This window comes from Marmota monax, unplaced genomic scaffold (assembly GCF_021218885.2).
Source record: "Marmota monax isolate L192 unplaced genomic scaffold, Marmota_monax_Labrador192_F-V1.1 WCK01_AAM20220418_F8-fsc00001, whole genome shotgun sequence".
Taxonomy (NCBI): domain Eukaryota; kingdom Metazoa; phylum Chordata; class Mammalia; order Rodentia; family Sciuridae; genus Marmota; species Marmota monax.
This window is the reverse complement of record NW_026693777.1, coordinates 49,702,143-49,727,073: the sequence shown is the minus strand read 5'-3', so window position 1 is coordinate 49,727,073 and position 24,931 is coordinate 49,702,143. Positions and strand designations below refer to the sequence as shown.

Sequence of the window (24,931 nt, the reverse complement as noted above, 5' to 3'; positions counted from 1 at the left end):
TGCCACATATTTTAATCCATTCATCTATTGAAGGGCATCTAAGTTGGTTCCACAGTCTAGCTATTGTGAATTGTGCTGCTATGAACATCGATGTAGCAGTATCCCTATAATACGCTCTTTTAAGGTCTTCAGGGAATAGTCCGAGAAGGGCAATAGCTGGGTCAAATGGTGGTTCCATTCCCAGCTTTCCCAGGAATCTCCATACTGCTTTCCAAATTGGCCGCACCAATTTGCAGTCCCACCAGCAATGTACAAGAGTACCCTTTTCCCCACATCCTCGCCAGCACTTGTTGTTGTTTGACTTCATAATGGCTGCCAATCTTACTGGAGTGAGATGGTATCTTAGGGTGGTTTTGATTTGCATTTCTCTGACTGCTAGAGATGGTGAGCATTTTTTCATGTACTTGTTGATTGATTGTATGTCCTCCTCTGAGAAGTGTCTGTTCAGGTCCTTGGCCCATTTGTTGATTGGGTTATTTGTTTTCTTATTGCTTAATTTTTTTGAGTTCTTTGTATACTCTGGATATTAGGGCTCTATCTGAAGTGTGAGGAGTAAAGATTTGTTCCCAGGATGTAGGCTCCCTATTTACTTTCTTCACCAGGTCACGCAGAACAAGATGGAGTTTCTCTGTCAGTTTATCGCTCACGAAGTGATGATGTCTTCAACTCTGTTGAGGACATTGAATCTTTGCCTTCCCCATTTCTGATCTCAGACTGCTGCATTTTTGAAGCCTATATTCCCTTTAAATACTTTTGATGTTTCACTGCATTGTTTCTGGTGTCACTTACTGCTAGTTAACAGCTCATTAAACACTCTGATGACTGAAACCCTGTATCCAGAATTGTACACAAATCTTCTGAGAATACTGTTCTAGTACTAGGGGATTCCCAGGTCTTTTCAGTGTTAATTTATTTTTGTGGTTCTAGATTTCCCAACAAATGGGCATTATCTAGTGTGCATAGACAGTGGAGCTTTTATTTGGATACTTCATGAAACATTTCTAGATTGTTAATTGATTCACAGCATGGTTCTTAGTAGCTCATAGGTGCTATGCACAAATGTGAGATAGTATTTGTGGTAGGCAGGTTTCTAAGATGGCCTGGATGCCTTCCACATGCTTACCTTCTTACCCTATGGAATCACCTCCCCTAGAGAGGGCGGCATCTGCCCATGTAGACTGCCACTCCAATAATTAGTTTTCCTTTTTTTTGTTTGTTTAAACTGGAGATTGAACCAGTGTGGCTCTACCACTGAGCCACATTCTCACTCTATTTTTTTATTTTTCATTTTGAGAAAGGGCCTCATTAAGTTGCTGAGGCTGGCTTTGAACTTGCTATCCTCCTACCTCAGCCTCCTGAGCTGCTGGGATTAAAGCCTGCACTACTGCACCTTATGTCATTAGGTTTCCTTATCTGAAAGAGATGAAGAGATTTTGCAAATAATAATCAAGATCTTTAAGCAGTTGAATTTAATTTTAATTATAAAGGAGGTTGACCAGGGTGGCCTGACAGAATCAGGTGATACCTTTAACCCAAGGTCTATAGGTAAGAGATTTTCTCCCTGCTGGTATTAAAAGAAGCAAGCTTCCATGAGTTCTACAGCAGCATGAAAATTAATTCGGCCACCAACCACTTAAGCCTGGTGGAGGACATTGAGCCTCAAAGGAGACTGCAGCCTCAGCCAACATGTTGAGGACGCCATAGTGAGATCCTGAGCCAAGCACTCAGTTAAGATATGCCTGCACTTATGACCTATGGAAACTTTGAAATAATAAATGTGTGCTGCTTTAAACTGGCAAGTTTGTGATGATTTCTTAAGAAACAGTAGAAAGATAATATAACATCCTAATTGAGAATTATGTTCAAAAGGATGAAAGAATATTCTATACCTGTACAGCCTGGATTCATACAAACTCAATCATCATCATCATCATCACCTTATTATTATTCCCACCTACTGAAGGTAATACCCATTCTGAGTTCTGTTTGGCACAGAAAATAAAACTTAAAACCTACTCAGATTATATTTGTCTATTCTTCAGCTTCAGGAAATAAAAAACACAATGCAAGCCTAATGTTTGTAGATCTAAAGAAGTAAATCTGATCCAACATTTCTCTTCTCTATCACTTTATTTACCCCAGAGAGCACCATATTCTTTTTTTTTTTTTAATCTTGTGTTTAAAAACAAAAAACCACCAGGAACACTTGTGAATGTCTGTAATCCCAATGACTTTGGAGGCTGAAATAGGAGGATCACAAGTTCAAGGCCAGTCTCAGAAATTTAGCTGAGACTCTGTCTCAAAATAAAAAATAAAAAGGGGTGGGGATGTGGCGCAGTGGTACAGGGCCTCTGGATTCAATCCCTAGTGCCAAAATGAAATACAAGAAAAACAACAAAACAAAACAACAACAACAACAACAACAAAACTAAGCCTGTCTGGGAGTTGTAGTTGGGCCAATTTTTTTTAATACTTACAGTGATTATTTTAGTTACTTATTTTATAAATAAGTGCAATAGAATAATAATGCTGGTGCAATATCTTATACTTTCAAGTATATTATACTTTTTTTGGAGGGGGGGCTACTTGGAATTGAACTCTACCACTGAGCAATATTCCCAGCCCTATTTTGTATTTTTTTTTTAGAAACAAGAGTCTTACCAAGTTGCTTAGTGCCTTGCTTTTGTTGAGACTGGCTTTGAACTTGCAATCTTCCTGCCTCAGACTCCCTAGCTGCTGGGATTATAGGCATGCACCATCATGCCTGGCTCAAGTGCATTATTATTATTATTATTTTTAGTTGTAGATGGTCACAATATCTTTATTTATTTTTCTGTGGTACTGAGGATCAAACCCAGTGCCTCGCATGTGTGAGGCAAGGACTCTACCGCTGAGCTATAGCCCCAGCCCCGAATGATACTTTTTAAAGGTTATTATTATACAACCTTCACAGTTTATTACCATTTCAACTATGAGTTAATAATTAAATACATCTGGGTAAGCAAGTAGTTTATTTATGGATCTAAATTTTAAAATATTAGTTTGGAATAGTTATTGTTGGTTTATAGTAAAAATTAAATCTTTATCTTATCTTTCATTCACCTTGTCCAACTCATTTCTAGAGTTAATCCTTCCTGTTTACTTATGCATTCATCTGGAGTTATTTTACACATTTACAAATACATATTCAATTCAACGTGAACAAATAATTAGCAACTCATGCTCACTAAATGTGATAAATTAAATTAACTGATTTCCAAACAGTAAACTATATTCCTAAAGTTCTATTGTGTGATTGATTAGTAAAATCATGTTGCTAGTATTTTATTTTGGATTTTTCAATGCTTATTCATACAGAAATTGACTTACAGTTTCCAATTTTTGTGGTCTGTCATATTTTGGAATCAAGTTTGTTCTAGTTTTCAGAATAACTGAGGAATGAAAAGAAAGTGTTTTCTCTTGCCCTGCTCAGCAATGGCTTACATAGAATGGTAATGGTCTTTTCTTTGGATGTTTAAAGAAGTCAACTGGAAAAAGTTATTTGGGTTAATACCTTTTTGAAACTGCATCTCTGACAATCTTAATTTATTCTGGGTGTATTAGATTTTATCAGGTATTTCTTCTTGAGTTAATTGAGTAATTCATATTTTACTAGAAATTGATATGTTCTTTAGAACTAAAAATTTATCAGACTAGACTTTTTAAAAATATATTTCTCCAAAGTTGTATCCATAGTCCCTTGCTTATTTGTAACGTATTTTATTCTTTTATCTTTCTAAAGTTAAAAAGTTTATTTGATGTTGTTCCTTTAGAATTTTTTTAATTTCATGTCTTTATAATAATGTCAAAATAAATCTCAATTTTTTTTTTAAGAAAAAGTAACAAATAACAGTGGACTTGTTATCCTTACTGCTATTGTCTTTTCTGGGGGGAAAAATGAAAGAAATGTCTAGCTGGGTATACGCCTGTAATACTATTGTCTTGGGAGGCTGAGAAAAGAGGATCGTGAGACCCTAAGCAACTTAGTAAGACATGTCTCAAAATTTTAAAAAGTAAAGAAAAATCTTAAAAAGACCTGGGGGAGATGGCTCAGTTGTTAAGTGGTTCAATCCCTGCTACCAAAAAAAAAGGCTAACATTTAAGTATTTGTGTTCAATTAATACATATTATATCATATGCTTGTAACAACCCTAAGGAGTAGGCCCTCTTAAAATCCCCATTTCACATGTGAGAAAACTTATTCTTAAGGAGGCTAAGCAATGATCCTGCTATTCATAAGACGGGGAACTAAAATTCAACTCCTCTCTCTCTCTCTCTCTCTCTCTCTGACCCCAGAGTTTGAGATCTTCATTTTACTACCCTGCTTTTCTTCCTCAATGTTTTCTTTCGGTTTTCCTTTAGTGACTTTGTGCAGTTTTTAATTCTTAACTTTTATTTTATTATTGATTAATAAATCTATTTATTGTGTAAATTTACCTCCTGAGTCCTATTTAACAGCGTAAAATGTTTCACTATATGGAATTCTCAATGTTATTCTTTGCTAAATAGTCTAAAACTGCATTTTTTTGACCTGAGTTATTTAGAATTTTTTTCTCCCCAATGAGTTTTTGGGACATTATTGTTTATAGATTTGTAAATAATGTCAGTTTTATTGTATTATAACAAAAATGTGATACTATTTCTGCATTTTGGGATTTACTGAATTTTTCTTCATTATCTAATATATAATTTGTTATTATAAGCATTCTATAGATTTCTAAAAGATGATATATTTTCTATGGGTGAGCACTATGGTACCCATTAAATCCATTTTTTAATATAGTTTAAATTGTTCCTATATTTGATCTGTCAAAGATGGTGATATAGGTGAGCTGTTTCCTAAGAAAATTGACTTTATATAACTCCCATTTTATTTCCAATAATTCTTGTGTTATTTATGTGAATATTATGCTATTTGTTTACATAAAGCCCCACTGTTATTATAGCTTTGCATCATGGCTATATATAGTTTTTTAATATAAAATGGTAGTCTTCTGTCCTTCCTAATTCCTTTAGTCTTAAACTTTGGAATTAATATTGTCAATTATATTCTTTTTGTTAGAATGTTAATATACATTTTTGGTTATACTTTTGCTTTTAGCTTTTTGCTTCCCCACTTCCAAATGTGGGCTTTTAAGCTATTTTGATATTTATTTTTATATGATGCTTGCAGATAGAGTTTGATTTTATTTTTTATTACATGAGAATTTTCAAAAAATTTTTCTCTTTTGGATTATCTTTCCAGTTTTTATGCTTTTTGTGTATTGCACTTGACACATGATTTTGTTTGCTTGTTTTCCTGGTGTTGCTGCCACGGGCACCCATGAGATGCTCTATTGCAACACTCAGATCTGCTTCAAGCATGCACCAAGCACACCGGGCGTCCTGACAAGGAAGCTCTTTCTGAGCACTCTCAGTATCTCACCACAGAAGGGAGCCCCAGGAGGTGTTGCGGTCTGTCCTGCTCTCTATTCTCACCTCTGGCTTCAAAAGGGGGAGGGATTAGTGGCATACTCCCAGGGTCTTCTATAAATATTCTCTAAATTTTTTTTCCCCTCAGGATCATTACTTATAACCTGATCTTTGATATCTTCCACCAATCTCCTCCCACATAAACTATAACTTGATTGTGTTTCTAAAAATGGAATCCTTCCATAGTTTCCTACCACGATACAGATTTTTTTTCCTGTTTTTATGTGTCTTTGGTCATTTCAGGGGAGATCTGATAAGTGATGGGGAAGAAGCCTTTGCTCCAGTGTGTGTGTGTGTGTGTGTGTGTGTGTGTGCACGTGCATATGTGCACATGAACCCATATTTTTGCAAATGTCTAGTTATCCTGCATTTAGGGTGTCAGGACATTCAGGCAGAAACACCAAGGAAATCAGTGATTAAGTTTATGGATCTGAGACATAGAACAGACCTAAGGTCGAAAGATAAATTTGAGAGATATGATGGAAGTCAAATCACAGGAATGGGAGGGACTGCTTAGAGCAGTAGTACTAAAATCTTGCAGACCATTAGAATATCAGAACCCCTGGTTTCATTCCCTGCCGGGTTTCTGTTCTCACGACTAAAAGGCTCAGGGGTCACTCCAGTTGAACTGGGCTAACTGGGCTGTGCAAAATAACCACACGAGAGACACAAATACCTTTTTCTTTGGGGTTGATGTGACGGCTCCTCTGACCTTAAGGGTCTGCAGGAAGAGAGAGACAGAGACCCCTTTTATTGAGGAGAAGCTATTCAAATGAGGCAAGGGGTCAGGTTTCAGGGAGCTGAGTCTATCTTCATGATGTCCACTGTCAGCAGGTTGACTGATATCTGGGTAGGCCACACTCAAGGGCACAGTAAGAGAAGGGAACACACACAAGGCACTTCCATGGAAGATACTACCCTAAACAGGGCAAGGGTAGTTATATTACAAAGGAACAGGTGAGCATAGCTCCACCCATGGGGCTGTAGGAAGACACAGTCACTGGAACCCTGGAAGAGCCGGGCAGTCTAGCAGCATGAGTGCCTGACGCCACATCACCCAGCAGGGGAGTTAACTCAGTCACATGTACGAGATTGGTCTCCCACAATTCCCAGATTTTCTTTTTTTCCATCCTTTCCCTCTATTCCTCCCTTCCTTGCTTTGTCTCCAATTCTGGGATTGAACCCAGGACTTCAGATTGAATATTAAGGGAAGGACTCATATGACAATTCTCCCATCATGGCCCTGTTTATGTAAGTAAGAAAGTTTTGTGACCATATGACCATGGATGTGTTGTGAGGATGGGGAAAACATCATCAACTGAAAAAGTGCTGCAGATTTTGAGAAAAGAGTGGGAATGTTGATGAGAAATCATATAAAGTGCAGGGACAGAGAAAGTTGGACAGCAGTTGAAACACTGAACATGGCACACAATTGTAGAACTTTTCCCCTCTTGCTTAGAAATTCAAATGCAGACTTGGAGATGATGGGTGGTTGGGTTAATAGAGTTGGGTAAAGCAAAGGACAATGGCCGGGACACTAACAATTATCAAAAATCTGCTGCTATCTGAGCACAGCCCCTTTTTTAGTTTTCTGCTACTTTTACCTATTCCCAATATAGTGGCTCTTGATCCCCAAATTTACAGTCTCTTCCTGCCACCTAACCTGTCCCTGGATCCCCAGGGACTTCAGTCACCCTCCAGCTAATAGTCTTCAGAAAATTAAATAATTAAAGTTATACGGCTGATAATTGGGGACCAAAATTTGAACTCAGGCCCATCTGATTTTTTTTTTTTGAACCACTATCATAAGGATATAGCCCCTTTGGCAAACATGGTGATATACCTTCACCCCCATCTAGTTTCATAAGAATTTGTTGCCCCTGAAGCTAGGAGAGCTGTCAGCAGGTAGACTTCAGCTCTCAGGCTTCAGCTTCACAGGTTGCCTTGCCCAAGGCCATACCCCTTAGGTGTGGAGCCCTTATCCAGAGTGACTGATCAGTGGGGAAGCACAAAGGCCTGTGGCCTCTGCCCTTCTGGGAACTATTCTAAAGGGACATTCTAGTTCCAGAGCTCCCAGTGAGGTTGTCATTGCACCTGCAGCAGCTCACCATTTTCCTTCTCTGCCCTTCCAGCTTCTGCCCTCTTTCTCCCACAGGTGTTGATTCCCAGGCACTATGCACAGATAAACTGCATCTCAGAGTCAGTTTCCAGGGGAACCCAGGCTGTAACAGCTCAGCAAAGAAACAGCAGCCAGAATTTCCTGCCACAGAAGCTGTATTACTCCTCCCTTTCCCCAGAGACCCTCTCAAGGATTTTAGAGAAGTGTTAGACCCAGAAGAATCAGGGCCCTTTTACCTGGTTGATTACTCATGGGTTTCAGGCACATAGGACTCAAAAGAGAGGGTTAATTTAGGGCTAAGCGAAATGGCCCTGGATTTGTGATAGGAATACCCAGCTGTAAAGCCTTACTGACCTTCTTTTTTTTTTTTTTTTCCCAGTCATCCTTTTGAGCAGGAAGTCTGGGTTTGGCAACCCTAATCTTGAATTCCAGCACTGAACAACTTCAGGCAAGATCCCTGATGATATGTTTAGGCTCACATCTGATATACCATCATGCAGTGATGTTAGTGACGGAAAAGTAAAAACATGACCTAGGCCAAAGCAAATGAATTACACTGCTTTTATTTCAGGTTCATTTTCCCCATATGTTTTCTCAGAACAGTCAAAATATGTCAGGAAAAAACCCAAACCATTCATCAGAAAAGCAATTTTTATTGGTTTGCCAATGTGATTAAATACTGTAGATACACTAATAAAAATGAAAAAAATCAATAATCATACACTCCAAATTATGCAAGTTTCTCCACTCACATTTTAATTATTCCTTTAAGTCCATATAATCACTATAGAAAGCAACTAAATGTATAATTCTGAATATATTTGTTAATAGTGGTTTGAAAATTTGTGGTACTTAGTTTTCAGTTAGACTTCTATAGATTTCATCTGTACTAACCACTTAATTAGAAGAAAATATGCAAAGTAATATCATTATGAAAATTTCAAAATGTTTAGCAGGGAGGATCATTAATGTTTATATGTTAAAAATAGAATATATTTCATTTAATTGGAATATACGTTTCTAATCTAGTTAATACACTTGAGTCAGCAGCAATTTCAAGCTGTATGTTATCAATGATCACTCAGATAACTCTAAGTATATTATCTGTTACATTAAATAAACCTTATTTAGGTAACTACTTTAAACATTTTTAGACTCAAGTACTTCTTAAAGTTTCCAGTTATTGATTTTTAAATCTTCTTTGTAGGCATAAGCCTCTCAGGAGGCCAAGCATAATCACGCCTCCTACCCAGTTGGTCTTTTTCTCTGATAACCACCCATGGCCACTGTACCAGCCTGTCAATAAGCATTTATGGAGAACCTGCTGTGGGGCTGAGGCCTGTACCAGGGCCTTGTAGCAAACACCATTAGAAACAAAAGATTAAGTTTGCCTAGAGGAGCTTACAACCAAATTGGTAGTTTTTATGAACATAAGGCAGCATGGATTTGATTAATTTCTTGTTCATCAACAGCAATGACAAAAATGTTTTTCTAGGAGTAGCATTGGCTTATGGGGTGAAGGGAGCTCTCATTAACTAATAATGAAAAGAAAAAGACAAAATTTATGTAAAATTTGGTAGGCTAGTCTCCAGAGGTTTGTTTATCCATAGATCATATTTTATAACAGAAAGTATAGAAACAGGTCTCTTAATCATTCATACATTAATTTAAAATGTATCCTCATCTTTCATGTTTTAAGAGTAAAATGTCAGAACATTTTTGTGATTTCCTCTAACCAGTAAGACAGGAGGGAGATTCTTTGTGAGTATTTCCAACCAAGCCATATACAACAAATCCGATACAGATCCTTTTCTTGCCACTGGAAGGCTCCTGGTAGCAGAAGAAAAATAAAAATGAAAGTAAAAATTACTACAGATGGTAATATCATTAGTGTTTCTGAACTATTTAATAACCAGTGACCTGAAAATTTTATTATGTCCCCCCAATTTTTTCAAATGTAGATATTAAACTGATATTTTTTAGATAACACAAATATCTATAAAGCAGTAAAACAGACATAGATGTTGAAAAAGACAAAATAAAAGTATAAATTTTCACTTTTCTTTGAAGAGAGAATTGGATCAACCCATACTCATCCATGCCCTCTAGTGGACATTATTTTCCTCCAATAGTTTAAAACATGTATTTGGGAGGTAGCTTAGAAATTAGCTATTGGAATTCTACCATCCAGTTCAGGATGTCATTCTATAGTGTCTTAATCACTTGGATCATCCACCAATCTAGACCGTGCTTAAAGATGTTTGTTTTTATATCTAGGACTCAGTTCATGAGGTACTAATGAAATAGTTGGATGTTTCCCCATGTTTGGCTACCAATCTTTTTTTTTTTTTTTGAGAGAATTTTAATATTTATTTTTTAGTTTTTGGTGGACACAACATCTTTGTTTGTATGTGGTGCTGAGAATCGAACCCGGGCCGCACGCATGCCAGGCGAGCGCGCTACCGCTTGAGCCACATCCCCAGCCCCAAGCTACCAATCTTTAATTAAATGAATATTAATATTATCAGTAGGCCCACTTCTGACATTTGTAAGACTGAAGGGTAAAGAGTGAAAAAGGGAAAAACTAACCATCTTTTTATTACTGTGGCCTCTTGCCACACTGCAAGGGGACCATGAGTCTGCCATGGACATGCGGTGGCTCCGAAACACCTACCCAGGGAAGATGCCTGAGCCCTGGTGGCCAACTTGTGGCTGTTGCCAGGGAATTCCAGAGCCTCAGGTTTCTAGAGCATAGTCCAGAAGGAAGCCTGTGTTCTTGGTGGGCATGTGCCCTGACCCCACAGGAGTAATATGATTGGCACAAAGTCTAAGCAAGGCCCTTTAAGTTAGATCTTAGTTGTCAGAGTCTCAGGGTGGCATGTATCCTCTTTCACTGTCCAAAATTCTGCATGGTCCAACTGTTTTTTTTTTTTAACTTCTTATCTGAAAAGTCATGAGCTTATAAAATTTATCTATTAACTCATTTAACCTGAAACTTGTCTCTCCCATTCTTTACTGCCCACAATGATACTTACAGGACAATGAGGTTGGCAGCTCTTGAGTGCTCCTGTAAAAGTTCATTCAGTCGAACTTGGCGGTAACTCTGTGGACAGCATTCAAATTTTGTTGAGTGTAGTTCTAACAAAATTATGAATGAGAATTTATCTTCCTACCTCAAATCATAGATCAGCAGAAAGCTTCATTTTAAAAAAGTTATTAAAAATAGTTTATTAAAAATTTTAAATTTGATGTTTTAAAATTTCTTGAGAAATTTTAGAAATATAAAGACCAGAGTGTCATTGTATTATAGTGGCTTATTAAGTTTTAGGGGAAAAAAACAAACAGCATGGATAACAACCCAAAGAAGACAAGAATGGCCAGTTTTGGGGAACAGGTTTTCAGTCAAAGAAAACTGATGGAAGCTTGTTGCCGATTTGATATCTTAAGAAAATAGATTATTTCCTACTCTCTTTTTCTTTAAGTTCTCTGAACGTTTTATCAGATCAGGGGGATGGTTTCAAATAAAAAAAACACCAATAAACTCACTTGGACAACTATTTTGGGGTATTGAAAGTAATATTTATTTTTATATTTTAGAACCTGAGCCTCAGACATGTGATTTGCTCAATTAGATGGTATGACTGCTTTGGAACTGCCAGTTTATTGTTATTATTATGCAGAGTTTATGATTCTCGTTCAGTATTTCTTTCACTAAATCTGACAGACTTTTGGTATTTCTTCCTCTAATTTTTCCAAGCTCAGCTCCAAATACAGTTTATTCCGATTTTGTAGTTTGGAGGTTCTTGTGGTCCATTTCCCTTAGTGTCCAATTCAGATATCAATTCCTCATTCAGAATTCTGCCCTTTTCATTATCCTCAATATCACCAACTTCATTCAGCTCAGGCCAGAAGAGAGTAACTCCTGGTGGGCTGTCTAGGAAAACTCACAGTTTCACATTGAAAGGAGCATCTGCCATAGACATGCTGGGACATGCTGGGACTCACTAGGTTGCCGGCCATAAGGAACAGCAGCCATTGAACTGCTTAGTCATGTCTGCTTGCAATTGATAAAGAGCTATAAGGGGCACTAGCCATAGACATGCTAAGCAATGACTGGTTACAGTTGATAGGGAGCCCAGCTTCATGGACACGTGCAAAGAATATGCCCAGTTGCAATTACATCACCTCACTGGACATAACCAATGGACATTGACTTTCATTGGGTATAACCAATCACCAACATACACCACCAACTTGGAACTCTATTTAAATTGCTGGTCCTGCCACATTAGAGTCTTGCTCCAAGGACATCAGAGAGACTGACCGCCTTGCTGCCTTGCTGTCCATCCCTGACTCCACCATTCCCTGACGTCCAGCCATAGGCTGAAGAGAACCACCAGACAAGAACAACGTCTGCTCTTTGGCTAAGAGAAGTTGCGTGGCATCAGAGGTATTTTGGGGCTCGTAGTTGCCCTAGGATTGTGTGATTTGCTTATGGTGTTTAATTAGTGTGCATTAAATGCTAGTTGGGGCGCTCCAGCACACCCAACACTTTTTGCATTAATTGTTTATATTTGATAATTGGTATAATCGAATATACGCTTACATTTAAAGACAATCTGCCTCTGAGTAATTATATATAGGGCTACTCTCGACAACATTCATTTTACGTTTGCCAGATCCAACATTTTGTTGTTCTAAACGCATCATAAATTTCCTCAGATACTTTTGTTAGTTTCTCACAGCTATCTTCATCAGGTTGAAATTCTTTGTCATTGTGTTGAAGTGTGGGTCAATCTACCTTTATCTGCATTGCATGAATATTATTTAAATTATTTCAGATTAATAATAATAAAGTTTGAAAGGAGACTTTACAATATGTATCAATGACTTGTTTTTTTTAACTTTTAAAAATGTTACTTTCTAGAAAAAAATGAAAAGTATTCTAAATCCTAATGTCCAATAATATAATTGAAAAACACCTGACAAATGCAGAAATCCTGGATCTTGAATAATGCCATTCAGTAATAGATACATTACTTCTTGATCTTTAAATCAACCACTGTTTCGGCTTTCGGCTAGTTAGATAGCAAAGTAAAAATTAAGGCAGACAAGTCCTTACCTTTTCCTTGACGGCATCCAGTTCTGCATCTGTAATTTTCCATGGAGTTTCTCTTTTTAATTTCTCAGCAGTTGTTAAATCTTTGCAGCTTTCATGGAGACGATATGGTTCAATCATCTCTTCAAAGACTTTCCAGCTGAAATTGGAATTGTAAAGGAGGCTTCACAGTGGGAAACTAACTCATTATTTCACAGATACTCCAGGTATGACTGGCTTGGCTGGCTGTGGAATCAGAGCTGAATGTCATGCAAATCTTTTACGAATTATCTTTGCAGGGAATTTAGTGTGAGTAAAAGCGTGGTTATAGTGCTCCCTCCCTACGCGTGGATGGGATTTAATGTGTTTCAGGCCTTGTTAGCTTACTATGTATTAGATCTTCAGTATTAATGCACAAGCACATAGGAGTAATTGTTCTGCAAATACATTTTCTACATAATATAGTCAAAAACACAGTTGCACTGTAGACATTTTAGCCCATAAATAAGTTTCCATCTGCTTATCAGACAGGCTCCATGGGAGACATTAGTCCATTAATGAAGGAGATGAATGAACTAGGCTTTCTGGAAATCAGATAGGGCTGCCCTTACTTTTAGTCCACACGGCAACTCCCATTCATATGAGGAGGTTCTGGGAAGGTACAAGGAGAAGAGCAAGGGCTCTCACAAGTTGAACGGTTCTAGAACAATTTGGATGTTTGCTGCAAATAATGCTGCGCTTGTCCTGGTGTTTGATGTTGCTGTCTGAGTTTTTCAAATGAATATTATTCAGGGACATGTTAAGGGAGAGAACAACAATCAATAACATTTTAATGTCTACAAATCTGAGGACTTTTCAGAGCATTTAAAAACAAATCATTGAGGAGAAGACGAGAAGCAGTGTCTAAGAGCTATAGAACATTTTTAAAATTGTGCAAAAAATCTCATTCTTGTCTTACATAAGAATTTATTTTTAAAACAATAGCACAATAAGCTTTACTTACAATTTATGGTAGCAGTTTCTTCAGTATGCTACTTAAAGATGATCTCATGTATGAATAATTTTCTTTGGTTTTATATAATGTAGCTTCCTTATAATTTAGTAACAGTGGAATGAAGGATAATTACAATCCATATGCTGTTAGGTTAAGAAATTAAAATATGAAGTGATGAGTTTAATTATCTCATCAGTTGGCCTGATTTTGGATTTGCAGATAAAAGTACAGAGATGACAAAGGAGTAAAACCATCCCTGCTAGGGAACTTTTGTTAAGGGACTGAAGAGATACTTAATGCAGTAGATTGCTATTGTATTGACTTATTTAGAAAGGTAGGTGAAGACAGGGAAGGAGTGAGACTGATGTGTCCTATTCTTCTTTCAACCGAATACTTTTATTTGATATTATTTCCGAAAGTGTCATGCCCTTAGAGAGCTCCTTGGCAGTTGTCAGGAAAAGGGAAAGGTGGGGGCCTGGGAACACAGTTCTTGCTCGGCCTCTTTCATTATTATCCTTGGCCTGGACAAGCCTGCCTGTAGAAGGGGAATGACAGTGGCTATTTGGAGCTGTGTGACAGAGTGAGAATCTGAATGACAGTGCTCTGAGAAGCATACAGGGTTTTGTAAAAGAGAGGCATTCACTTTTCTAAACGTCATCAAGATTAAGGCTAGCAATGGAAGTCCCTCTACATATACTTATTTTGATCAGGATGAGAGTTTCTCTGCACCTCAGCCTAGATCCTAGAAAACACTGTAGAAAAATGATTTCCCAAGAAAAGATGAGATGGAAGTTGTGGTTGTCTCCTCAGCATTCATACTATGTTTTCCCATTGTAATTTGGATGGAAAGACTTCATCCCCAAGATCAACCAGCCCTGATATAATTCTATGCTTTCTGCCAAAGTGATTAGCCAACATAGACACCTAACTCAAGCAGACTTGAACCAACAGGAACCCAATGTTATGCAGACTACTACAAATGGCTCACTTGCTTAGGCTGGTTCATCCTGAATGGAGCCCTATACCTGACTCTAACAACTAGGGAAGAAACAAACTTTTTTTCCTACTGAACATACATGAGCAAGTATGTAGTCCTGATTGCTACTGGCAGACATGCTTTTATAAGTTAAATCAACTTTGATGACTTCATAATGGAAGCTAGAATAGGAGACTGAAAGAGAATTAGTTCTTGATTACAAAATTTACCTTCTAGAACAAGATTAGCCTGAAAATCAAATTATACTTGTATTGTTTAGTCATGTATGACAATACTTTCTATCATCTAGGTCACTATGAGGTTTTCTTTTAATTGCAATTGAAACATGCCAAGTGACACAGTAGGAGGGTATAGAGAGGTTGGATTTGCCTTTCCTGTTCTTTGAACTCCTACTGTTCCTTATCCATGTTCATCTTTCATTTCTTCATTCTCATGCTCATTCAAGAACTGGCCATTTCCATTTTCCTTACTAGGTGATCCTGAGGTAACCCAAGATTACTATTTTGATTAAATCTGATTTTCCATATAATGCTTTAATTAATTAAGCCATGTAGCATGTATTATTAAATATAAATGATAATTAATTCAATTTTTAAAAAATATTTATTTTTTAGTTGTAGTTGGACACAATATCTTTATTTTATTTATTTTTATGTGGTGCTGAGGATCAAATCCAGGGCCTCATACATACTAGGTGAGCACTCTACCGCTGAGCCACAACATCAGCCCCTAATTCAATTTTTTTAATTAATGGAATTAATAGCTGTCCTATATTCCCCATCCTTTCTCTCAAAAGGAAGTTTTAAAATTTTTAGTTCTATAAAACTTTCTCCTCAGTTCATGTAAGATTTCTTTTCTCAAAGTAATGTACTATACTTTTATTTATAACTACACTAACATCTTTAAATTATCTAGTTAATTGCTTCTAGTTGCTCTTTGATTTTCACATACAGATAATTGTCTTTTTGGTCTATGATTTTTAATTCACTCTATACAATAAAAATTGAAATTTATCTGCAAGAGCTCCTCATTTTCTTCCACTCAATTATTTTCTTATTAACTCTGCTTTTGTACTCCCTTTCACCCTTGACCTACCATATTTATAGATAACGTGTCTATGACAAAATACCTTTGCCAAGACTTATTGATGTTTCATGGGTATTTGAAGGGTTTACTAATGGAAATTCTGGGCATTTATAACATTAACCTCCAAAATGGAAATCATCGACACTCTTTTCCCCATTTTGTATCACCTGGTGACTAAGAAAGAATAGTGACCAGGAGATAGTTGTTGATGGTGGATAAGGGCTGCCTGGACAAGAAGGCCCATATGAGGGATAAAAGTGAGCCAATGTTCTACCCACCAAGCCTCAGCCCCTGGGCCTAGCTGTGTATCAGCCCAGAAAAAAGAGATCTTCTTCTCTATTTGTACCCAGAAGAGTTGCCTTATATCAGTTAACATAATCATGCCAGATGAGCTATCACAGGCCAAATGTCAGATATACCCAATGACCATTCTTTGTTCTAAATGGGGTTACTCTCATATATTGGAATAGCCATTGTCAATATCAGATATGTGACTGTTTTATAAAGTAGTAAGACATCAGTTATGGCAGAAGGCCGAAGAGAAGAGAATGGTTCTTCCAGCACCCCCTTCTGGTGGATGGCCTTTTACCCTTGATCCAGGGTACATTAACTGTAAGAATTCTTTTATTTCAGGAAGGATGGACTTTATTCCATTCATCTTTTTTCATGACCTTGAAATAGGAGAGGAAAAATCTGCAAAATTTTGAACATAAATTCATTTGTGTCTTAAAAGTGGGAAGTGATTCTCTTCTTTATGGGATAATGAGGACATTGAAAAGCATCAAGTTAAAATGGTGTCTAAAATCAAATTTAGATGCCAAGACAAAAAAGCAAAAATGACTGAGTACTTCATTTCTTCCCACTGCCCACAGAGTTTTACTCTCTGAGAAGAGGACAGCATGGGACAAAGCTCAGGATAGTAGGATTAAGAGTGCCCACACTTGGACAGGTACACAAAGAATGAAGAGACCTGGTTAGTGGAAGGAGTTCATCAACACTCCCAGTGGCTGACAGCTTAGAAAGGAAGAATATGCAAGATGGTGATCATGGCAGCTGGACAGAGGCGAGTATGAAAGAAAGAGAAGGAAATAAGGACTTGGGTAGAGATAATCAGATTGATAGGTAAAGAGACAACGAAATATAAGAACAATATAATCAGCAAGCAGGAATAGTCCTTAGCTATTAAGATAAACAACAGTAAGAAGAATTTGGCTATAAGAAGTAGGTTACTATTTGTACCACTCACTGAGCCAGGGCTTATAGAAAACCCCAAGTTAGTAGGAGACGCAGTGACCACCCTCCAAACAACAGAAAACGGCTCCCTCTTGCAAAGCAGGAGGAGGTCTACCATGTCACTAAGTGGCACATGCTAAGGAACTGGTGGACTTGCTCTGTTATGAAAGAGAATGCGTCTCCACCAATTAGAGCCCTAAGATGAGCCTTTTGATCATATCACTACAAATGTTAAGAGGCAATGACTTAGGATTTTAAAATTCTTCAAACAAAAGATGGAAGGCTACTAGGGATTACTGTACAAAAATCCAGTTCTTATCAGAATGCTGATTCCATTTACCAAAGAGAATTATAAATGTGTTTTTAATTTTTCTTAAGTATTTATAACTGCAGAAATTAAGAATACAAGGCATTGGGGCTGGGGTTGGGGCTCAGTGGTAACATGCTTGCCTAGCATGCGTGAGGCACTGGGTTTGATTCTCAGCACCACATACAAATAAATAAAATAAAGGTCCATCAACTAAAAAATATTTAAAAAAGAATACAAGGCATTAGAAGTATATATAATGGAAGGAAATATTACAAAGTAATAACCAAGTTGACCCTGTCAATTTTAGCTTTCTTATCACAGTTGAGGTATTTTGTAAAGCCATTTTAACTAACCATAGCTCTGGAGGAGACATGAATACCCTCAAAGAATACAAAGTTCAAGTTCATCTAATTAATAAGAGTGCATCTTAAATCTGAATATTTTAAGTTAGTTATTAAGTTTACATGGGATAAAAATAAGCTAAAAAAAAGGAAGTGGCAAGAAGATTTGAGGACTATGGCATTATAGTTCATCAAGAATTGTAAGAGGAAGTATAAATGGTGGTCAACAGAAAAGAGAAGAAATAAAAGGACAGTGAGACCCAAACCATTCTGAAACCTTCATGTCCACTTAATTTTAGAAGCTCAACTCTACCCTAAATCAAGGGTATTAAACTGCATCTGAATGCAACAGCAAATATGATTTGGATTATAAATAATTGAAAACATTTTATAATTATCGAATTACAAATCAAAGGAGTTCATTTAACTTATGATTGACTATCACTTCTGGACAATCCTTTTGCATTTTTGAGATCTCTTATGAGGATTTAACCTACAAATTGTTTTCAAACATCATTGTTATGGGCTGAATGTGTTTCACCAAAATTCATAGTTTGAGACCCTGTCCCTGAGGATGATGGCATTTGGAGGTGGGACCTCTGGGAGGTTCTTAGGTTTAGATGAGGTCATGAGGGGTCATGAGGCCCCCATGATGGGATGAGTGTCCTTATCAGAGAAAGAGACCAAATTTTCTTTCTTTTCACTATTTGAGAAAATAGAGAGAAGTGGCCATCTACACAACAGAAAGCGGCCTTAATGGGAACTGAATTAATCAGAACCTTGATCTTGGATTTCTCAGCTTCCATAACTGTGAGAAATCAAATTGTGTTGTTTAATCCATACCCATGGTATTTTGTCAAAACCACCCGAGATAACACAATAACAGAGTTGATAAATTTGACAACTAATAAAGGTTAAAATGATGTCATGTTTTGAAAATATTTAAATGATTGTTTCAATATTTTCATTTTTTTGAATTTTGGAGCTAATATATTTCCTTTTCATGCTTTAATTTTATAGTTCCCTTCCCTCCATCCCTCCATAAAGATCAGAGGCCCTAAGCATTGAACCTTTAATCCTAAAAGCTAAAATGGCCCTTGAGGGTCCATTGTGCCAAAGAAACTGTAACTACTCCATCAGCACTTCTCATCCAAGAGGCCCCATCAGTAACTTTAAATAAAGAAATACCTTAACTGCTCAGGTCAGAATAGTACAACATTCTGCTTCCTGTCACTTTTGCCAGCTTAGAAACCAAGAGCAGGAAGGACAATTCCAAATCACTGACTGACCTGTATTTCAATAATTCTCCCATCAGGCTCACCTTCATCATAAAACCTTTCTTCCCATTAGAATGTACTTGATAGTTCTGTCATGATTATTTGAAGGCCCTTCTTTTATATATCCTATCGAGAATTCACTGCAGTAAACGGGTAACATTTTTACCTTTTTTTTTTTAAAAAATATTTATTTATTTTTCGGTGGACACAACATCTTTGTTTGTATGTGGTGCTGAGGATCGAACCCGGGCCGCACGCATGCCAGGCGAGCGCGCTACCACTTGAGCCACATCCCCAGCCCCACATTTTTACCTTTTGATAATCAACACACAAGAGAGTGAGAGAGTACCATGGATAATCAATGGATCCTGTTAAATGTTTCATACCTCTCTTTGTTTGGCTTAATGTTGATGTCACCAATGATATGGATGTCTGCAAATTTTATCCTAAATTTGCTCAGAAGAGAAGCCATTCTGAAAACATAAGAGAAAAGCACTTCATCATTGCATATTTAACTATTTTCAATCAAAGAGTTTTTGTGTTTGAGTTAAGATATCAAAAGCAATCATGTCATATTTCGGCTGAGCTGTCCAAGGCTTTTGGGGTTTGATTTTCACTTCAGTACTTTTTGAACATGTTAAGTGTAAACCAAGCTATTCCACTGAAGGCAGACAGAAACTCCAGCGGGTGCAGACACTGAGACACTGGAAAGAGCAAGTCCAGCTTTGTATTCATCTTTTAGGGAAAATAATGCAAATCTGTTCATATGTCCTAATTATTTGAAATAAAGGCAGCAAATCTGAATACTTATTAACCACTATTGCTGATAATTAATATAGGAGTTACTGACAAACCAATAATTGTCATGTTACATAGTTATATACTGGTGGTTTTCTCTCAGAAAACTGATAATTTTGATATGATTTTAAAGTTAAAAAATGTTGTAAGGATAGTTCAAAGAACTTCCAGATTTTATTTATATTCAGCCCCATTTGATTTGCCATCCTTTTCCCTCCCTTCCTTCTCTCCTTCCTTCCTTCCTCCCTCCCTCCCTTCCTCCCTCCCTTCCTCCCTCCCCCTCCCCCTCCCTCCCCCCTCCCTTCCTTCCTCCCTTCCTTCCTTCCTCCCTCCCTCCCCCCTCTCTCCCTCCCTCCCTCCTTTCCTTCCCTCCTTCCTTCCTTTTTATCTATCTGCTATTTTAAAATAATTTCAAACCATCAGTCACATCACCAGCCCTTTTCATTTCTTGCTAAGTTGCTTAGGGCTTCCCTAAATTGCTGAGGCTGGCTTTGAACCTGTGATCCTCCCACCTCAGCCTCCCTAGCCAGAGTACAATTTTTGAGGGGGGTTCCAAGAAGTGAACCCAGGGGCACTCAAACATGGAGCCACATTCCCAGCCCTATTTTGTATTTTATCTAGAGACAGGGTCTCACTGAGTTGCTTAGCTCCTTACTTTTTGCTGAGATTGGCTTTGAACTCGAAATCCTCCTGCCCCAGCCTCCTGAGCCATTGATAGTACAGGCATGTGCCACTGCACCCAGCCAGAGTATAATTTTTGAACCTTAAAAATGTAATAACTTTTTAATCCTCAAACCATCTTCAAATTTTATCAATCGTCCCAGTAAGGTACAAGAAGTTTTAAGAAATATAAATTATTATAGACATATTAGTTTCCATTTTAACATGACTTTTTAAGAAAAATTAAATATGTAATATTAATGTACATTGTTTTAATTGAAAATAAGAAAATTAATATATCTATATACTCACTAATATATGAATGTGTGTGCATATCATAATTACATCCTTTTAAAAAGGAGAAGAAAATATGAAAATTACTGTATAAATGTCCTGTCATTATTTTGTGAGTTCTGGAAGTCCCAGGGCCCAGGACTCAAACATGCCATGAAGGACCAAAAGCTGCTGAAGATGATGCTCAAGATTTCCACTAGAGGTCCCATGTTCCAGGCAAGATGGTTCTTACAACTATGTATCAGCTCTCAGTTGATAAATTACTGAAAATATACAGATAGACACTGTGGGAATTTTTCTTTTCTTTTTTAACTAGGAGGATTCTCAACAGTCATCCATTAAACTTTTTCAAACTTTAAACAAGAAACTGGGACACAGATAATGTTTAGTGACTGTTGCAAAGTCCTGCAATTCCTTGGTAGAGGGCTGGGGCTAGGACCCATGTGTATGTTTTCAATTTAGTTCTCTTTTAAGTTTTTAGTTCTCTTACTGTTTTAAGACTGGTTGCCATGAATTAGTAGGTTTGAATTCTTCCATAAGAAACACCTGCATACACATTCTTTTAGAATTTCCCTTTTTTTAGCAGGGTGTGGTGGCACACTGTATAGTACCAGCAACTCAGGAGGCCCAGGCAGGAGTATTGAAAGTTCAAGGTTACCCTCAGCAATTCAGTGAGACCCTGAGTAAATTAGTGAGACCCTGTCTCAAAATTAAAAATGAAAAGGAACTGCAGAATTTGCTAAGTGGCAAAGTGCCTTTGGGTTCAATCCCCAGTACCACATAAAATTTCTTGAATGCACTTACTAGTCAGAACAAAATACACATTCAAGATAGTGACACTCCCAAATTCCCTTTTGGAGGCATTTATGGCAGAGCATAAGAGGACTTGAAGACAGTAATTAGAAAAATTATGCAAATAATTTATTGGCCAAAAAATCAAACATGAGGCCTATCATGATGGCTTTGTTTTTAAATCTATTATGCCTCAAGCATACTTAAAGCTCTTAAAATTAAAGAATTAACAGATAAATATCTGAAAAGACCAAACATGTGAGCTGTAAACTACTTACACAATTTTTTCTTCCTCAATGCGATTGATCTTCCCTCCAACATAGATTCTTAATTTACAGTCTTTCCATTTTTTTCGGAGAGTCAAGATGTAGGGGATAAGAAGTGTTAACCCTAGAATAAAGAATAAATTATGATGGAAAGGTATATCTAATGATATAGCTCTTAAGTAATTTACAACCTCTGAGAACTCAAAACTGTTACTTTAACAGGAACCATTTTCATATATCTTCCCATCAGTTTGTTAAATTTTTTGAGAAAGGAATTCTGCTCCCTAGGGATGTTTTTACCTCCATCATCAAACAACCACCAGACATCCATTGTGCCTTTCCCTTGTTTCTTTTTAAATTGACTGCTGGCTTCCACCAGTTTCTGGTTGAACTCCCCCACATGCATCGACTGGATTGTGTTAATGCTGCTGTCTGGAATGAAAGAGAGAGTGGTGTCTTTTGAGGACACAAACAAAATAACCCGTAAATAAACCTATTGATAAAAATAGAGGAAAGGTCACAAATTTTTGTTTTTTTTATACTTATAGATAAATTGTGAATTCTGTTTTCCAAGGAGTACAGAAAAAGTTGAATCCCACAATTTAAATCACTTTCAATAGTAAAATATAAAGTTGATATTGGTTTTATGATTATAATTTTCATGGGCTGGGGATATAGCTCAGTTGGCAAAGTGCTTGCCTTGCATGCACAAGGCCCTGAGTTCAATCCCCAACACCACCAAAAGCAAAATAAATTATTATAATTTTCATTATGAAGCAGGGGGTTATTTTCAGACCCTTAGAATCTATCTCAGATTGAAATTATGATTTAGATATGTGTCAATGCTAAATAATTTGATACAGTAGCCAAACTATCCCAACTTTGCTAAATCAATCTACTAAATAATATTTTCAAATTTACTTGAAAGTAGAACATGTGGTGATTGGGTGTTCTAAAAATATGCACCAGCATCAGAAATATTCTTTTGTTGGAGAATTCATTCATTTAAGCAGTTTTGATGATTCCATGAGGTTCTGGATTATAAGGTTTGCCAGGGATGATGTGACTCTTAAACTCTTTATTTGGTTCCATGGTTGGCTTGGTTCACTCTTCTGTGTTCTTTTCAAGGAGTCTTGTGAAGCTAAGGTAAAGTCACTTGCGTTATTTGAATCTTTGTCAATGAGATGAAAACAAGCCAGGAAACATGAAAAGAAAATATAGCCTTACTTGAGTTACATTTAAGGGTACATATACTTAAAACAATTTTGAAATACAATTTCTGTCCTAACGTGGATACAGTGAATATGTGCCAGAGACCAAGATCGGTGTTTTAGCAGGACATTTGTTCCTATCTGGTAGTAGGGGTTTCTTGGCCATACTGTATATACTATTTCTCATATCCTTGTATTTGAAAATTGTGACTTCATTGTTCCATTTCAAAGAGGTGGAGAGGTGGTGTCAGTGTAGTGTTTAGCGTAGACCTGACAGCCTCGTCAGAGCTTCCTCTAGGATCTAAGAGGTTCTGAAAATGCTTTGTTCTGTTTTTCTGTTTCCATGTTTTGGACCTGTCAGTTCTGAAGCAATTATCTTATATTGTTTCTATATCCCTAGGACTGCTGAGGCAGAAAGTAAATTTATTTGCAGAATGGACCAAACTCTGCCCTCTCTTACATACAAATCAAAGCATCCGCAGGAGTCATTATGAGTACCCAGAGGCAAGCCTGGTCTTGATCTAGAACTCCAAAGATTTGTCAGCCAGCTAAAGCCCAGAGTAATGAATGGGCCCACTTGAGAGCTGCGTTTGAACTTTCAGGTATTGAAAGTAGTGCACAGCATTATGATTTTGCTTTTCTGAACACTGAGACATGTTGATTTTCAGCAGAGTAGAATTTTTTTTTTTTTTTTGCCAAAACAAGTATTATGATGTAGAAACAGGCTTCCAGAGTAAATAACAGGTTCTGCTTTCATTAATGAGGACATCAACACTACCCCCTTAGGATTATAAAGGGAACAGTATTGGCTCTGATGTCTGAATTTTCCATTGCTTTTCCAGACTACACCACTTAATAGAGCATATTTAAAGGGTAATTTACTTTTGTCACCAACAAATCAAATCGTAGAAAAGAAAGATGGGCACAGTGCTGTACACCTGTGATCCCAGTAGTTCAGGAGGCTGAAGCAGGAAGATCCTGAGTTCAAAGCCAGCCTCAAAAACTTAGTGAGGCCCTAACCAACTCAGTGAGACTTTATCTTTAAATAAAATATAAAAAGGGCTGGGATGTGGCTCAATGGTTGAGCGCCCCTGGGTTCAATCCCTGGTACAAAAAAAAAAAGAAAAAAGAAAAGGAAAGGAAAGAAGATAGTAGTAGTTACCATTCAATAAAAGTCTTATTCTAATTTTTTGCACCCTGAAAGTCCTTATGAACTCCAACTTTGGACTCAAACACATTGTTTTTGTGAAAAATGTCATTTAAAGGTGTGTGTAATAAGTAGCAAGTGCTTCCATGTCCCTGGGATATCCCAGGAATCCAAGAGTTCCTCTAGTATTTGAGGAGGGGTTATATTTAAATTTTCCATCATTTTCTGTAAACATATAAAAATGTTATATTACAGATGAAGTTTCATCCTTGGGCTATAATAGGAAAACAAGCAAATAGAACCAAACCATTTACAGGATTGAAGGTGGCCTGAATTTGAAGGGTTGGCTATTTTCAATATGAACCACAGCCTGCTAAATCTCAATTTGAATCCTGCTATTTGACTTGGAGATACTCCTAGAGAGATATTTGTGCATAAAGAAAGGCATGTTAAATTCTGATTTTCTACCAGCAGAGGTCACTGTGGACCTCATTAAACTCAAACCTGCAATGTTTTGGAGAGCAAACTATTTTCAAAAGAATTAGACTTTTGAATCACCTATTTATAAAATTTGTAACAATCTCACTCATCCTTTGGTCCTCTGTCCCTGTGACACAAACCAGACACTCAGAGATGAATTTGCCACTCATCCAAAATCTACAGATAGTAACCAGTATCAGTGAAGTTCTAAGTGTACGGTCATAATTTGTGATAAAAATGTCTCTTTTGAAATTAGGGTTTTAGATGGGTCCCTCACTTACCTGTATAAGCCAACTTTAATTCCACTGAAATATCTA

General features: G+C 37.1%; 1 protein-coding gene across 4 annotated transcripts in view; it reads right to left on the bottom strand.

Annotated features, from left to right (window-relative positions):
• Window positions 1–8,177: 8,177 nt before the first annotated feature.
• Slc12a1 (solute carrier family 12 member 1) overlaps window positions 8,178–24,931 on the bottom strand; it is an 85,033-nt gene continuing 68,279 nt past the window's right edge. For 3 of the 4 annotated variants that reach the window (XM_046460871.2, XM_046460869.2, XM_046460870.2), the window contains exons 22-27: window positions 22,077–22,208; window positions 21,789–21,900; window positions 19,353–19,439; window positions 12,753–12,888; window positions 10,666–10,733; window positions 8,178–9,460 (exon numbers count right to left, since the gene is read on the bottom strand). In XM_046460871.2, coding sequence (XP_046316827.1) covers window positions 9,325–9,460; window positions 10,666–10,733; window positions 12,753–12,888; window positions 19,353–19,439; window positions 21,789–21,900; window positions 22,077–22,208 — 671 coding nt within the window. In that variant the 3' untranslated portion in view covers window positions 8,178–9,324. Of the gene's footprint in view, window positions 9,461–10,665; window positions 10,769–12,752; window positions 12,889–19,352; window positions 19,440–21,788; window positions 21,901–22,076; window positions 22,209–24,931 lie in introns of all 4 variants that reach the window. The other variant, XM_046460872.2, reaches the window with a different exon arrangement.